This window comes from Crotalus tigris, unplaced genomic scaffold (genome assembly GCF_016545835.1).
Source record: "Crotalus tigris isolate CLP2741 ecotype Arizona unplaced genomic scaffold, ASM1654583v1 scf7180000021163.878790, whole genome shotgun sequence".
NCBI lineage: Eukaryota > Metazoa > Chordata > Lepidosauria > Squamata > Viperidae > Crotalus > Crotalus tigris.
This window is the reverse complement of record NW_024098375.1, coordinates 451,623-469,749: the sequence shown is the minus strand read 5'-3', so window position 1 is coordinate 469,749 and position 18,127 is coordinate 451,623. Positions and strand designations below refer to the sequence as shown.

Genomic DNA, 18,127 nt, shown 5'->3' with positions numbered 1-18,127 from the left:
ACAGCTTGAGGAACTAATAGGTTACAGTAGACAGCTATTAAGGGAAACGTGTAACTTAGTGGCAGCAGCCAAGTGGTTACATGCCCCAATTATTGGAGGAAAAGACACATTATTCCCATTCTGACAGTCAGCAACAATGGTTGATGACCAGATTCTAATAACAAATTCATTTTAAAGTAACATCTTTAATCCACAGTGTTTTCAAATCCCTGGCAGCCACAGAATAAAGAGCTCAAGCTGCTACACATTACTCCAAATTATTCCCAGTTTAAAATACTTAACTTTACCTGAATTAGATTCCAAATTCAAATCCACAAAGAAAGTGAGCAGAGAAAAGGTATTGTGCATCCACCTGGCCACATTCCCAGTCTTTCAACATTTGTATAGAAATACCCAGATTGCAGTGTTCATTTAAGGCTCATTTCTCTGCTTAGAAGCATATGTTCCATTTATTTGTATGAGGTTCACTGCAAGGGACCCATACTTAGGAGTGCAATCTCAGCACTGCCATATTCTTAAGGGACTCCCCTACCAAGCTGATAATATAGCTGAAACTTCTGCAAGAGTGTATGTGAACTGTGAGAAATAAACTTGTCCCCCAACGGGGGCCAAAAAAAATTAAGTGGAAACTAACCATATTTTACTGATTTTTATTATGAGATCCATTAATAATGAGGAGGGGAAAGCTTTTTCCTCCACATCTCAACTCATTCCCAGCCCTGGGGTGTGGGTGAAGGCCCATTTTTTGGGAAATTTTCTGTGGCTACTGCGGCTGTTTTTCATCATATTACATAAATAGAAATACCACTGTTTTTCTCATTAGGAAGTGGCAAAAAGCAGCAGCTTTTATTTCCTTTTCTCACAGTCCCACTGTCACACTTCTCCCCTATGGGAAGATGCACAAACTACTGAGGAAAAGCAAACAATGCATATGCTACCCCAAGGGAACACTAAATTCATTCAGAGGGGAAGAAAGGAAGGAGCTAGCCTTTTTTCTCTCTCTCTCTCCCCGTGGCTTTCTTCAACACAAGAACCTTTGGGAAGAAAGTCACTCTTCATTTGAGCAGTCTGGCAATTCATAGAGTTCAAAGCTATGCGTTCTCAACATGGATACTTTCCTGAGGGTACATCTGAGTGAACCATGAACCCAGAGCCGCAGGGTGAAAAAGAACAAACAAAGCTGCATCTGGAAGAAATAGAAGATATAATAGAAAAGACTCGAGAATTTGTTTTCTACTCCAAAGCCAATTCTGTCAGAACAGAAGTTCCCGTGGTATTTTTGGCACTCCTTATTTTAGTCCCTGCCAGGGTCTAGGTGTCATACAGTACTGTGGAAAATCAAATACAACGTTTTAAGGACTGTTTCCAGTGAAATGAAATCTAGTCTGAAAAATGTGTCAAGAATGGATGGATTCAGCCTTATTGCAAATTATTGCCAAGTATTTTTTTCTGTTAATTCCTAGTAAAATTAGAAGTCAATAACCACAAAACCTATATTTTTTTCAGTATATTTGACGTACAAGCTGTAGAACAACCTATTATTAACCTAAATTTATTTGCTGCCCATCTCACCTAGCTTACTTTTTTCACCTTATTTTTTATTTCTTGATATACTGAGAGAGAGAAACATCCCCATCTAACTCAGCAGAAAGCTAAAAAGGAGACAATAATATATGTTAAAAATGTAATTGCATTATAACTGTATAGACAGTATAGACATCATAATGAGAAGCAATTTGGTCTAGTGGTTAAGGCATTGTGCTAGAAAGTAGGAGACCAGGAGTTCAAGTCCTGCTTTCGCTATTAAAGCTAACTGGGTGACCCTGGACCAGTCCCTCTCTTTCAGTCCAACCCACCTCACAGGGTTGTTGTTTTGAGGGGAAATAGGAGGAAGAAGGTATGTCGGATATGTTCACCATCTTTAGTTATTTTTAAAAATTATATAGGTGGGATATAAATAAATATACAAATAACAACGATCTTATTTCAGATTATTTTACTGATTATCCCCCCCACATGGAATGCAGGGATTTTTTTCCCCCTATAGCTGGCAAATATTGGCTTGGTTTATACATCTTGCCAAGCTATAATGTAGTTTGTCTGGTTTTGACTTAACAGACCATGTAAACTCAGCAATTGTGGTAGGTAAATTACAGTCTAAGGTTTATTATATTATATGAACCCAACCAACTGTGGATTATTCAATAAACTATGGTTAAGCAAACAATAGTAAAGCATAACCAAATCCAACCTCACTACCATTACTGAGGTTATCACTGAATATATACATACATTTATCTCTGTCTCATCATTCTTTGTCCCAATGAACACATCTGTGAACCACATTTACCATTTTAATAATTACCAATTATCATCTTTTCCATATTGGACACTTCTTAATTATGTCTGCCTTTTCAAACCAGAAAACACAAATTCCAATTATATGTAGTAATGTGTAAACATATCCATTACTGTTGTAGCATCAACCTTTATTCATGAAATGACTGGCAATCCAGGAGAGAAAACACTCTCAGAAAATAAATGAAAACACTTCAAGGTATTTCAAGCTTCAACAGAAATATGGTTGAGAATTCTAATCAACCCCAATGAAGGCGATTGCTTACATTAACTTTGACCTGGAATGATTAATAAATGTGTAAGGAAGAGTCTAAGATGCTTATTAAAGAATTACAATATTTGAGATAAACTGGGAGATTATAATAAAGTCCTTGTAGATAAATGGCACCACCTTGTGTCCAACTGTGTGCCATATTTGAAATGCTGAGGAACTATTTATGCACTCCCTCCAATTTAATGGGGCCTTCTTATCCTTATTTTATTGAATCAATTGAGTAACCATTAATTAGGCCAATAACTACTTATTAAATTCCATAAAAACAGTGCTGTTCCCAGTGCTGGATGTTTACATTCCAAATACAGAAAAGCATTTCAAAGAATTAAATTATTATGTGTAAAGTCACTGCCAATTTTTGTTCCATTTAGCCATTTGACAGTGGCACTAAGATATAATGCTAATATACCAAGGCCCAAATTTTGCCACAATAGTTTAATGGTTCTTCAGATACCATAATTTTCCATTGTTTTTAGCATAAAGATTTTCTTTAAAGATAAGGTGACCAACTTTTTTACAATGAAAAGGAGGACACAAATAAATTGAAGAAAAAAATATCGTAAATAAAAGAAACATTTTATTCATTGCAACAACAATGCAGTCAAATTGCATGTGCAAAGTTTGCCAGCCGGGTGTTTTGGCGCGCTCAGCAGCAATTCCTATTGGCTTTCAAAAGCCAGTAGTGGGAGTAGCACAGCTCATGCAAAAGCTGAAAAAAAAACCCATCAAAAAAGGTGCTGGAACGCCGTTCTGAGCATTCTATGAAGGAAAAAAAAAGCCCTGCAGATTAGTCTTCAAATATTGAAAAGGAGGACATGAAGGAGGACACTTTTTGAGGGAGGATAGAACTCACAAAAGGAGGACTGTCCTCCCTAAAGGAGGACGGTTGGTCATCTTATTAAAGATCTAGAAAAAAAAAAAAACCCAAACCCTCAAATGTTGATGTTGTTTATAGCATTTGTCCTACACAATGTTGAGCCACTTTTTTTTAAAATCTTTTGTCACCTAGTTCTTATAGTGAAGCCACCAATGCCTTTGTTTGTCTAGTGTCTGATGCTTATTTGTGGCAAATATCTCATTAGTAATGTATGTGTGACATAGATACCCTGGATATTGGTAAAATAAAAAAATCCTGACATACATACTGACATAGATATTGAAATATTTAGTCCTTAATGGTTACTTTCTCAAATCCTGCCCATGGGTGGAACAATACATCCACTAAAACCTAGCATAGACGAATCATTCTTGGCTTCCTAGCTCATACATAAAACCACAGGACTGTGCTTGAGAATGCATGTAGCAATGGCTGCAAAATGGAAAACACTGCAGGAATTCAAACCATCTCACTAACTATCTGCAACTAGAGCAATAAAATAATATTGAATTTAAATGTGCAGGGCCTAGAGTTGAAGCAGAGATACTAAAATTGCTTGCACTGAGATATCCTCTTCAGAAAATGAAGCAGTAAAAAAAAAGTGTTTAGACTTTATGCTTTTATGTGTAAAATATTCAACACCATTCCACAATGTTCATCAATCTTAAATTATTCCATACAGCCATCTTAATTAACTCTGCCATTCTAGCATTCAGATGTGAGTTATAATATTTGTATTAGACTTCGATAAACCTCTGCTGATAAATAGTTTTGATACATAATTAAGAGGAAAAGAAGAGATGGGAATTTTGTATCACTGACATCTTTTCAAATATTACATGTTCTCTTCTGAAGTCTCTTCACCAAAACTATTACTTTATTTATCAAGTATTTACTCGCTTTCCTTAAAATTCTCTAAAAGTTCTAAAATACCCCCTAAATTCAGTTCGAATTTCAATTTAGGAAAAAAAAATCCCTTACTAAAAAAAGGGACATGGGAAACATCCAGCATAATTTTTATTTTTATTTTTTGCTGTTCTTATCTAAACTTTTATAATTACCTTTGGCAATCTGAAGTGCATTTTTCCTCAAACTCTAAAGTCTTGAATTACACGTTAAGTCAAATTTTGAAAAAAAAAACATTTCTAAAAATGTGAGAAATTCATGCGGTGAAATAATGCTGATTGTAAATGAAATGCTTGCACTTCTAACTCTATATTTTTCAGAAACTAACCTGGCCTCAATCCAAATGAACCTGAAATATTTTTGCTGCTTTGCTAACCATATCTGCAGGGAGCAGAAAGACTTAACTACTACCACATCCATTCCTAAAGACCATCTTTTCAGCTTCAATTATTTTTCTTGGCATGTGACAGCCTTGTAAAATCAGACGCCTGAAAACATAAATGCCCTCCAAATGTCTGTTAAAATAACCTTTCTAGGGAATACTTCCTATAAAAAGTTCAGTCTCCCATATAGATTCCTTTGCACAGATGTATTTCAGTGGTCTGTATAATCCTTCTTCCTGGATTTTAAATAGTGGAAAAATATACTTCCTTTTGCCAAACCTTCTTTAGTTACTGGAAAGACTTATGAAATAAATAAATATCAAAAGGTATAAGTCACAAATAGAGTTCTTTCTGGACCACCTCTGTAATTACAGGAAGGCTGAAATATTACACTTATTTACAGTCATTTCAATGTATGTATTTTCTTGGAAGAAAGATCCAGAACACACTTATAAATGTAATGTGAAGACTGATCCAAATGGCTTCCCCATGATAACCTGTCTCTCCTTTCACCATAATGTATCACACAAGCTGATGTGTAATTCTGGTGACCTGCACAGAAAATCTCTTGTCCCAAAAGATGCCCAATTTTCATCACAGGCCATAGAACACAATGTACAAGTGTTTGTGTGTGTGTGTGTGTGTGTGTGTGTGTGTGTGTGTATTTATTTATGTGCATGTGTATGTGTGTATATATACACATAAATAAACTAGGTGTGGTGGCCTAGTGGTAAAGATGCTTCCCTCCCACTCAGAAAATTGAGATTCAATCCTAGGTAGCAGCAGATGTTTCTCTCCCAGGGTGCAAAGAAAAAACATCTTCTGTGAACTCCACATAGGTGTCAGGAAGGGCATCCAGCAGTAAATACTCAGCTCTATCCAAGCAAGTGTATGTGTGTATGTACAGTATGTTTGTGTGTGTGTGTGTGTGTGTGTGGCATGCTATATATTTGTAAAGCATGCTATGTTCAAATATCACATAGACTGTTTATTTTTTATGCTGTCATGATTATTATTTGCACACTCAATCCCATGAATTAACATATTTAATTTCTAAAAAAAATGATCTTGGATTATAATTTAACATTCAGTTAATCAAAATTAGGCTGAAACTGAGTACTAAACTACCTTTATCATAAAGTTGGAGTAATAGTATCTTACATATCTGAAATCACTTTCTCCCTCCTCTGCCTTTACTTTTCAGATAACTAGGGAAGGTTCCATCTTAGATGCTTACTCCACCCATTCATACTTTGAACTCAGGTTTTCTTTATCAGATTGTTATCTAAACCGTGACTCTTCCCCCTGTCTCCCAAAGTTATTCTCATAGCCCATTATAATGAGAAACAACAAGGTTGTATAAGACTCATACACATGTGAAGATGTTTGCACTACAGTATTCCCCATGTCTACAAAGGATATATCACCCTGAAAGGAAAATACTTGAGATCAGCATCGTCAATTTCAAATAAGTAGTAGGAGAGTTGTACTTCCCCTTCCCAACTTGTTGTGAATGAAACACAGCTGACTAGAAAGCTCATAGAGCAGGGGTGTCAAATTGCCAGCCCACGGGCCAGTTTCATCATACCAAAGCCACGCCTACCCCATTGCTGGCAAGGCAAAAAGACTCGCGATACGTCGTGGCAATATATGACATGGCGAGTTTGACACCCGTGTCATAGAGATTATGAAGCCAAACCAATGGTGAATTCTCTTCTATTACAACATAGCCTAGACATTTATAACATCTTTAGCATCTTTTCATATAGTAAAATAAACCAACTATACAGAATTTTACAGCAATTTTACTAAGGGTATTTGCAATGGAAATATCAATTTTATTTAGAAAGATTATTCTTTATTTTGTTTCTGAAATGCTTTCCCCAGGATTTGCCCTCCCAAATAGCTTTTTATTTCCAACATATGTTCTGCAACAGCCTTTTCTTTTTTAATTAATGTAATACAATTTAGAGGGAAGCTCCTTCCTTCCTGGCAGTTCTCTCTTTCTATACACACCCACACACCCACATTTTAAAAATCATTTTTCTGAGTTATGTTGAGTTCAGAACTGCAGCCTCACTATTACTACTGATAGATAAACGGACTGTTCAATCCATATAGTTATACCAATTTTAACAGCTTCATAAGTCTACTGCTGTACTTTAATTAGCATTTACTCATATGACCAATTGGATTCACTTCAGCTGCATTGCTTTTAGACCAGCCTACTTTGGAAATGCAATCTATTCCTGAACAAGTTTACACTGCAAAAAGTTTTGACTTTTCTTCTCTTTTCATCTCAGTATGATGAAAATTCCATAGTTCATTTTAGGTGGAAATACATTGGAGTTCCCAAATCCCTAACCCCAGTCATTACAATAGTGACTCAGGTCACAAAAGGTGAACTTCTTGATGCCATCCCACATATAATTAAGCAATCAGATTCCTGCAGTGCTACTGGGATTTTTTTTTTTTTTACTTAGACATCGTACATCTTTAAGACTCCAAACTCTAAACCAATGTTCATGATAATATCAGATTTATATGAGATAATTGTCTTTCTTTCATTCAGTTCAATAGTTGTGCATACAGATTAAAATAACAGCAGGAATAAAGGTTACTGCTGGCAAGAAAGAAATGACTTAGTGTTTTGCTACATTACCAGGTGTTTCAGATTGAGTGATCCAGGAATGGACTCACATGCCATAGCAAAGCACAGCAACAGAGATAACATATCAGAAGGATGAAATAAGAGACTGACAGACCCTCAGGAACATCACAAACAAATGGAACATTACAACCAATAATGCTCTCCTCTAAATCTGTATACAGATATATCCAAATCTGCAAAACTAAGATTTTAAAAATCATTTATTTCAAATGTATTTGTGCATCATCTTAATCTACCCGTATTTCAAAATGTTTACTGTAGCACAATGTTTTCATTTGGAAATGTACTTTCCACAAGCCTTATACAAGATTGCCTGCACACAGCAATTTTACCATGTTCTGCCTTCAATGATTATTCTGTTCACATAGGATTGAATATGTGGTCATTTGACAGCTGAATATTTACCTCAAACACCTCTTCATCCAAAATTCGTGTTCCAAAGACAGTAATGCCATTGGTGTCAACGACCGCCGGGCTGCTTCTCTCAAGTGGTTTTGTGGTTTTTTTCTTACAGTCCACAATCATGGTAACCGATTTCTTCTCCACACTAATGGCCACCCGATGCCACCTAATATAGGAATCAAAGTGTTTTAAAAAGAAGAAACCATTTACCTAGAAAATTTACATCTTAAGATCAATGGAGTAATTATAGTTGCTTAAAATATTGAAAGGCTATATTTCTTCATTATAACTAGAAACTCTTTTTCAGTAGCTCCAGCAATGAGGATCGCTATTAAACAGCAAATTTGCAGCAAATTTACTGGATGCTTTTGGTAAGCACTACAACGACATCCTTGTAGATCTAATGTGTCTAGAAAAGCTATATAAAATGTAGTTTGGACATCAATCTTTTTCACATAGTATGCCGATGGAAAAATCAAATAGTTATGACTTTTCTATACAAGCAATGCATACCCTGACAGAAAAATCCTGTCATTCATCCACAGAATCTTCAGGGCTAGGGTAAAAAAAACGACAACCATGTACCATAAATATCCTGAAACATAATAACGCTGTTGGGCGACCATATTTCTTCTACTCATGGCAGCAGTGTAATACTAACTCCCTCCTTTTACCCAACCGTAGGCATTAGCCCAACCTTAACTCTAAGCCTACCTCATAGGTGTTTCAAAGGCCAAAAAAAATCTTAAAATGGTCCTACTAGGCAGTTCCAGCCCACCACTGGTGTTCTCCAATATCCCACTGGAAATCACCCTAGCTAGTTTGGCTGGGAAGATACTAGGCAACAAGGTACATAGTATGCAATAAGGAAAATCCTCCTCCACCTCCTCCTCTTCCTCCTCATCCCTGGAAGGTGCAATGAAAGACAATACAAAATTCTGTCTCATAAAAAAACAGTAATCATTATCTGGAAGTGAGCACCTCACATTCCAAGATTCCAGGATGTAAGGGAAAGAAAAAGCAGAATCATGATCTGGCCAAAGACATAAAAAAATGTTCAGTGATTAATTAATCACTGAATTAATTTACTGATTAATTAATCAGTAAATGCTCCAACACTGGAAGTTTTTAAGAAGAGACTGGACAGCCATTTGTCCGAAATGGTGTAGGGTTTCCTGCCTGAGCAGGGGGTTGGACTAGATGACCTCCAAGGTCCCTTCCAACTTTACTACTATTACTATTACTAATTAGCATTGCACATAGTGAAATTTTGCTTGCAGCATGCAATGTAAAAGCTCCAAAAGGATAAAGAGCATGCTGACATCCTTCAGGCTTGGCTGGTCCTAAATGTGGAATGAGTATAAGTAAGAATATATGTGTGAGTGTACAGGCATCAAACGTTAAACCAATAAACTGTTGTTAGAATTCAGTGTTCTTGTTATTCCTTGCAAGATCCTAGCTACCTCTTAATTGAAATTCTATCTGAAGGTCAGGGAGGTCAAGGGGCAAATGCCTCTTGGGCTGAGTGTGTGTTTTCTTTGAATAAATTTTCTTCATTGACCAAGGCTGTGCACAGAGTAGACACAAAACTCCCAGTCTCAGCCATATATGAGTTGCAGATCAAAACAAGTGGGGAGAGCTGGGAAACGTGTTTCTCAATGGGAATTGTAAGGAAAAATGACTGACTCTAGGTGAGATGTATAAAAATACAATGGATTTTGAGGATTTTGTAACAGAAACACTAGCTCAGCTTGTCTTACTGACACAAGTCAAGATTAACGTTTTCATAGCCATCTCTCAGTTCAAAAAGTTTTCTGGTAAATTTTCTATTTGCTTAAATATTCTCCCATAATAGAGTGAAAGGGACATACGAAAAGGGCTCTATTTTGAAAGAATATTTATTTTTGCTAATTTTATTTATTTGAAAGCATTAAATTGACACTCCACAGATAGTTCTTAATTTATGACCTGTCGCTTAATAATCCATTGACAAGCTTGGACTGTAAAACATCTGGCATTTGTAAAATATTGCATTGCCCTGCTCACAGTCACATGACCACCTTTAAGCTGCTTGGCAACTGGTTCACATTTATGACTGGTTGCAGTATCCTGTGGTCATGTGACTATGTTTTGCAATATTTTTTTGCTGATTTCTAGCAAAAAGCATTCATTCAGGGATGTGGATTCAGACTCAGGACCATGTGATTTGCTTAATGACCACTGTAAAAATGGTCAAAAAATTGGGTCTAGTCATAGGATGCCTTGATATGCAACCTCAGTGACGTACAATTGAAATTCAACTGTGGTTCATAAGTTTAGAACTACCTATACTCTGTGGGGTAATATTGAACAAGACGGCATATTTATAGACTCAGGTTAGTCTCCTGATGCAAATCAAAACCAGTCAGGTTGGTATCTTCATCCTTTTATGGCATGAATGAGATCTTATTGGGAAGGGAATATGACAGCATACTATGAAGCACACATTGAAGAATGGAGAAAATAGGAGAAGATCATCTACTATAGGTAGTATGTTAAGGGAAATAGAATACAAAAAGCAAAACGAAGATGATACACAGATATAAAAACAAACAAAGCAGCAGGAAGATGCCAATAATCATATGGCAAAGATTCATATTCAAACCCTACTGAAAAAATCCATGCAAAATGTTTTGTTTAAAATCATCTGGTGGCTGACATCGGTACCCTTAATTGACAACATATTCAAATAACTCACACAGATATCATAATCTTCCACTTACTTTCCATCAGCAATATTGACTGTACCAAAGATGGGATAATCTTCTGGGGCAGGCTTTCCATTTTGATCTTCAAACAAGAAGATAGGTGACCGGCCCACCTCAATGCCAACCTGCTGAATGCCGTGTTCATTGTAGATAGATAAAAGAAAGGACTGGACTCCTTTTTTAGGTTTTATTGTAAATAGAACTGAAAAGTCTTCAGGAAATTTTCCACCTGTCAAGAGAACAATCCAATGTCACAAATCCTAAGAGCAAAAAACACAATTTTGGAATGCTTTTTTATTAGAATGGGGATCAGACTTTTTACATTTTTTGTTTAATTCTGCAAATTCCATTGTAGGAATATTTCTTTTAAAAGCTACTGTGCTTTCTTGTTTTACACTGCATTTAACTTTGGCCACTGTGTAATCTACAATACATAATATTTCCACTAACCTTACTTCAGTCCTATTAAGATTCTATGGAGCTCATATACTCATTATTTAATTTATTTGGAATTTAGCATATGACGATCAGTCTAGATCCATACTATATTTATTCATGCACACTATCTACTCCATCATAAATTTCAAAAAAAAAATTAAATGTTGTGCAGTGTTCTCTATCCTACATATTCTGTGTACTTCTTTTCATAAGATATACATGTATCTATGCAAATTTCCCCATTATCTAAATTTTTAGGCAGTTCTTACTAATGCACATTTTTACATATACATTTCCAAATACTTACACAAGTTCTCATTTTTGTACACTTTTTCAAGGCAACAATAGCTGAAGCTAAATAGACTTTGTGAATTATGTATCAGTTTGTACTGCAGTAGAACCTGCTCTTTATTTATATAAAAAAACTGATTTGTTTTAACGTTCTTCAAGAGCCATGGTTTCAGTAGAATTTACTTCCAAGTAAGCAGCAATTGCTGTCAGTTTGCAATTCTAAATAAATAAGTTCCAGTGGAGTTTCCTTGAGAAGGGTAAATGTGCATGGAATTGATAACATTTGTCTCAGTGATTTAGTTTGATTTAAGCAAATCCAACATTTTTAAGAGAATATGTATTTATGTGGGTTTTAAGAAGCATATTCAAAGTATAATTACAAAAAGCCATGACAAAGCACCCTGATGTTATTTTTGCATGTGGCAAGAAAGAGGAAGAACATGCTGTATTTTATTTCTTTATATATCACATTTAGAAACTGCCCATCTCCCTCATAGAGGGACTTTGTATAGGTTTGGCCTGCAAGAGAAGATGGAAGGAAGAAGGAAGAGGAAGGAGAATGTGTGATAATTTAAGCCCACAAGAACAGCAGTCAGGTCATTCCAGGCCACAATCCTTATAAGTGATGATGTCAGTGTGTGAATCTCCCTTAAATAGGGAAGTATACAAGGGAATCAAGAGAAGACCTCTCTTTTTTTGGAGTTCATGTTTTTGACAATGTACAAAAGAGTTTATGTTTAAAAATGGTATGGAATAAGTGCCTCCTGTAAGATTAGAATCTTCACCACAATGAACTAAGCCAGACATGTCAAACTTGCGATGTCACGTGACGTTGCGCGACGTATCAGAGCTTTTTCCCCATTGCCGGCATCCTTGTGACGCATCCGGCCCATGGGCTTGCAGTTTGACACCCCTTAACTAAGCAGTAACTTAGCTAACTCTCTTGAAGATTCACAGGTAGTCCTCAACTTACAAGTGGTTGCTTAGCAACCATTCAAAGTTCCTACACACCTGCCTGGGGGTTACTTAGGACCTGGATTAGAAGCTCCAACCATTACTCCCCACACACACACTCACAGTCACATGATCTCACACATTGTGTGTTTGGCAATCAGGCTGCATTTATGACAGCTTGCCATGTTCCGTGATCATGCCACCATGGTTGATTATGGTTTTGCCCCCACCTCCAAAGAGGCATTTATTTCTGGTTTTCAGCAAAGCCGCAGCCATAGCTCCAATCATTTGTTCATTGAGCAATTGCAATGATTTATTTAACAACTGCTGGGGGGGGGGAATCATAAAACCAAGTTGGTCATGTGACTGACCCGCTTTGAGGCCCTCGAGTTACAGCCATGATGGGTAGGCTCAATTACAGTTGCAACTTGAGGACTACCTGTATATGACATATATGTTGAAATCTTTCAGTAAAGGAGAGGCTAGAGTGAAAATCTGTAGGGAAGCTGCTGTTAGGATCAAGACAGCTTGGAAGCAGCAACTGGAGCTGACATCTGTCAACACATTTCTACCACTGTAGTTCTCCCTCAGCCTTATTGCCATTTACTTTCAATATTCTAGTCCTCGCTGCTGTTGCTTCCAAGAAAGTGGGATGAGGTCATCTATAATAGCTATATGGTGAAGTCTGTCTGCCAAACTATTTTTTTTTAAATGAGCAAGCTTATTAAAGCTTATTGCTGGAGTTTCAGATTTTTAATAATGTTAGGGTGAGGGACATTTACTATTATGGGCCTCCTTTTTTCATGTCAGCATAGTTTATACATAGGTTTTTTTCTGTTATGCTGGTGATTTCATTTTGATTTATCATGAAAAGAATGAGACTATGTGAACCAAAGCCAAAAGGTGTTTTTTTTCCCCTAAGACTAAGTAGCCTATATGAAATTGGTTATTCTTAAAATAAGCTATATGTTATGGTTGTCTTTTATTTTTATAGCATGACCATCTCAGAACTGGAGAAAATCTCAAATGACAGAAAAAATATATCATTTTCTCCTAATGAATATTGGGAGGTCAAGGTGGAACAGATGATAATAACAGTTGTCTCTATTTTTATACTGGAGGGAGAGCCAGGAATTGACTAACATTGGAAGGACTAAAATCCATTGGTTAGTCCTATCAGAAAAGTTCCCAAATGCCAAGAAATATAACTGCATTTACAGTAATCCAATGAAATGAGATCATTAACATCATAAGTGACAAGCAAAAAGGGGTAAGGCAGTAACCTTGTCTAAAAATCTGATTGCCTAGAGCAGGGGTCTGCAACCTTGACAACTTTAAGACTTGTGGACTCAGCTCTCAGAATTCCTCAGCCAGTTGGCTGAGGAATTCTGGGAGCTGAAGTCCACAAGTCTTAAAGTTGTCAAGGTTGTGGGACCCCTGGCCTAGAGTTTCATCATTACTCAAACAACCCTTCTTGCTCTTAGATTCTCTGCTAATTTGAACAAATACCGTATCTTAACACATCATTTCTGACTTCTAAGGTTTTGATTCCTGTAGCACAGCTGCCCCAAAAAACACAATTGTAATTATAACCTCTATTTAATTGAAGTTGGTTAACTGTTTGGCTGATTCTGTTTACTTATTTCTACTAGGAGGGAATGAGAGAACTGGAACACCAAGTGAGAGATGGTAACCATAGTTTATTACATATCTGAAAGCAGCCATGTAGGTTTGTCCACACCATTTTGCTTTTAATCCAATCATAATCTGGATTATGGATTATGGTGGATTATATTAGATTATGTGCAGTGGTATTGCTTAGAGTGATGAGAGGATTTGTTAGCACACTTGAGTATCATTCTTTTTTAATATTTATAAAATACATCGAAAGGAGGAGAAAAAGAGTTAAGCAACCTTTTAATTTCCTTTTAAACTTTTAAATTACCTCAGCTATAACAGTTTAGGATTTTAGGGGGTTGGGCCACAAAACAATTTGTATTTGCTGGGTCCACTCATTAAAGTGGCTTTGTAGCACTTAAGTATTCCATGCTCTGTAAATTTCCAATTATTTAAGCTCCTTAAAACCTTTGTAAATGAGCAGGGGCTTAAACAGATTATACTTATGGAAGACTTTGAAATAATATTACAAATCATTTGAGCTTTCCTGTGGATAGGTTTATGGGTGTTTGATTTATAATCCTTTTGATAAGGATGGCAAAAGTTCAGATGATACCACTCACCACCAGCTGCAATGGGAATTGTAGCCCAGAAGACCAACTTGAGATATGGCTGCAGTAAAGGAACTTACATTTTATTTACAGCTCATTTTACCAACCATTCCACTTTTTAAAAATGATTCTGTATTATAAGATCTAAGTTGCACAGGTAACCTTCAAAAGGAAGAAAAGGAGCTGGTCTACAAACGGGAGGAGGAGGCTGAGGGAAGTTTCAAGAATTGAATACAGCTCATTACCTGCCTTGTCCAAATTGCTAACCTCATCCAAAAGCTATGCTGAGAATGCTTAAGGCAGGGGAGCACTGATTCATCCAGTCTAGGCATGTGCTTTCAGTCAGATACAAACAAATGGTAGAAACCCTGCAGGAAGTCATTTTTTTTTTACTGTAAAAAAAAAGACCCTTTCCCATAGTTACTGCCAACAAACAATCAGCACCATAGTCCCCGACATATGATCACATTTGAGTCCAAAATTTATGTTGTTAAGTGAGATGTTTAAGTGAGTTTTGCCCCATTTTACAACCTTTCTTGCTGCCATTGTTAAGTGAATTGCTGCAGCTGGTATGCTAGTAACCCGGTTATTAAGTGAGACTGACTTCCCCATTGACTGAGCTTGACTGAAGGTCGCAAAAGGAGATCACATGATCTTGGGACACAGCAACGGTCATAAATATGAACCAGTTGCCAAGCATCTGAATTTTGATCACATGATCATGGGGATGCCACCTTGCTAGGTTTTGTATGCAGAGAAGTGGCAGGGGAGCCAGTCTGTTATCTAGCCATACTCTAATGGGGAAAGTCTCTCCCTCTGACTTGTTCTGAAATTTTGAATTTATTTAGATTTATCTGGCATAGCATGAGCATTTTTCTTTTAACAGGCTTGGTGTGAATTGATAGGCTGAAAATTCAAAATGCTTGCAATATCTGCTGTGTATTCAGGGGCACTTTAGCAAGCATGTGGAACCTGTGACTGTTCTAATTTTGCTGAACTGCAACACCCAGCAGGTCCCATCAGAATGATCAAAGATCAGTCAGCACTAAGCATATTTAGTCTTCAGGTCCAATTTCCACTAATGGTGGATCCCATCAGGGTTACAAATATTATCCTCTTGTGTTCCATTATGCATTGTGTAAGCACAAGCTCCTTCTCCTGGAGATGAGGCCTAGGTACTAATAGCTGCAACAGAAGACTAGCATTGCTTCAGTAACAACGAGGACAAACCACAATGCTCATTCATTTTAATCTCTTTAACAAAAGCTTCTTAAGCCTATTAGGCACTTATATATACAACAAGACACAGCTCTTTATCATGCCCATTTCTCAACCTGCTCACATGATGCTAGCAGGGACTTTGGAGATAGATACACCACCACTGATCTGGTAGCTCTCTGGCTATGATTGTCTAGCTTCAATGCAAACTTGGGCCATGACAAATTCACCTCGAGCCCATTCTGACATTGCGGAAATTTTGGTTTGAAATAGGGAAGCCATTTGTTGCAATCTAGGCAACCCCCTCCTGTTTTTGTAGCTCTTAAACCAGTAAGAGCCAGAAGTCAATAGCATAACGTCATTCTAACATTTTGGCTAATATGGGCATAAGGGCCCATATTTTAATTATCTCCTTCACTTAAAGATGCATGGGTTAGTTCTATTTCAGCCTCCTTCAGTTTGCATTTCATTCATCAGTCTACTGCATACCATTCTGACATTAATCTACCAATATTTTACAAATGCTGTTCAGAATGTCCAACTCCAACATTTTAATATGCATTTTCTCATGAGCTGTGCTTTTCTAGACCTATTTAATCCCTTTAATATACTCTCTCTCACACACATGTGCATAAGCACACACTTGCACATGTGCAGGCTGTTTGATCAAAATTATAAAATGCAGGGAAAGGTGAAATTCAAAGTACCATTGCATTCCAGGTCAAGCAAGCTCAGGATGCAGGCTGAATGTAACAGTATGTGAGAATGACTTTGGGAGACAGAAGAATGAGCTACAGTCTTGGCAATGGTCTGATAAATGAAATATGAGTTCCAGGGAGTGGGTAGGTAGAGAAGATATCTAAGAAGGGACATCCCTAGGGGTTTTTTTGGAAAGTAAAAGTAGGGAAGACTTGCAAGATTCTGGCAACAAAGGTAGTGTTAGTACCCATGGTTTGTGCTACTTGTCTGGACTATCTCAAGAGACTGACAATGAATCCTTATTCCTCAAGAATCCTTAGCTCTAATTCTCTATGGAGATTCTCAGTCATCCTGGCTTAGCATGATGTGTGAATCTACCTGTAACCTGGATTTCCATTTTCTGGGAACTATTATCCTGGAGGCTATAAAACCATTCTGTGCTCAGTTTTGATCATCTTAAGTCACATAATTCTTATTCAAGCTCAAAGAACTACTTCTGATCAGTAAGTAAGTAAGCAAACAACTTTGTATGTGTTTCTGTTCTACTCCACAAATGGCTATTGCTCCTTTTGTTTGAGAATCCACCCCCCCCCCCATTCTTTCATTCAGGTGGAGAATAGTAATAATTTACCTTCTCCCCTTATCTCTCCAAAAGACTTTTTAAAAATATACCTGCACCTCCCCAAATGAGGCCAGCTGGGTTATAAATACAAATTCCTTGCCTTAAGTCTGAAGTAAAAAATCCTATGGCTCCACAAAAGAAAGAGGTGAGGGACCAAGGAAGCTAGTGCCAAAGGCCATTTTATTTAATGAGATTGTCCACAAACTATCTAAAGGGTGAATTTACTCAGCACTCAAAACAAGGATGAGCTACAACCATCACTGCTGAAATTACTAACTCCATTACCGTCTTAAAAAGAAAACACTCTGGTACAGAGGGAGAATGGAATACATTGTGTGTTAACTCTCAGTTCTGAAAACATTCTATTCTCCCTATGTACCACATGAAAGGGGACATCTGTCCTGCTCCTCTGTACATTGGCTTTAGCCGGAAGCCTTTATTCTTTGCTCACAGCTTCTAAAAGGCAACAATGACTAAGTCACCGCCATTTAAGACTGAGCAGCATTCGAGCATCCACTCTTATTGGTGAAAGTGAAACCTCAGGACAGAGTGTTAGGAGGCAGAAAAACATTGCTAAAGCACAAGGGCCCAAGGGATGGCCACGAGGAGTAACCAAGTTGGTTAAATGAAAGCTCATTTTCTTTGCCAATCATTGAACAGCAGCTGTTGCTTTAACGGACCACGAGCTGCAATAGGATGCATCCAATAGGATCTATTGGAAAGATGGCATTGGGCAACTCCATCTGAGAAGACAAAGATTTGCACCTCATTTTTCTTAAGTTTACTTTTTTTAAAAAAAGATCCCAAATCTGAGCTGCTTCTCAAAGTAAGACCCACCCCTTTACATTGCACATATTAAAAAAATGATAAGCATGGATATGTGGAGTAGCAAATAAAGATAAACTGGAAACATTTAATTTGGAACTCAGCTACCAGATTTTGACTTGTTCAGAATTGCATAAATGACACCTACTTTCAAAAGAATGTCACAATGTAGTGATGGATGATGTTAAAGCACAGAGGAATGACAAATGGTTAAGGCATTCTTTCATCAAACAT

At 37.1% G+C, this 18,127-nt stretch overlaps 1 protein-coding gene across 1 annotated transcript in view; it reads right to left on the bottom strand.

Annotated features, from left to right (window-relative positions):
• Positions 1 to 18,127, bottom strand: part of COL11A1 (collagen type XI alpha 1 chain) — a 263,838-nt gene that overhangs the window by 221,144 nt on the left and 24,567 nt on the right. Inside the window, exons 3-4 of the mRNA XM_039369563.1 lie at positions 10,634 to 10,847; positions 7,875 to 8,037 (exon numbers count right to left, since the gene is read on the bottom strand). Of these exons, the coding sequence (XP_039225497.1) occupies positions 7,875 to 8,037; positions 10,634 to 10,847 (377 nt within the window). The remainder of the gene's footprint in view (positions 1 to 7,874; positions 8,038 to 10,633; positions 10,848 to 18,127) is intronic.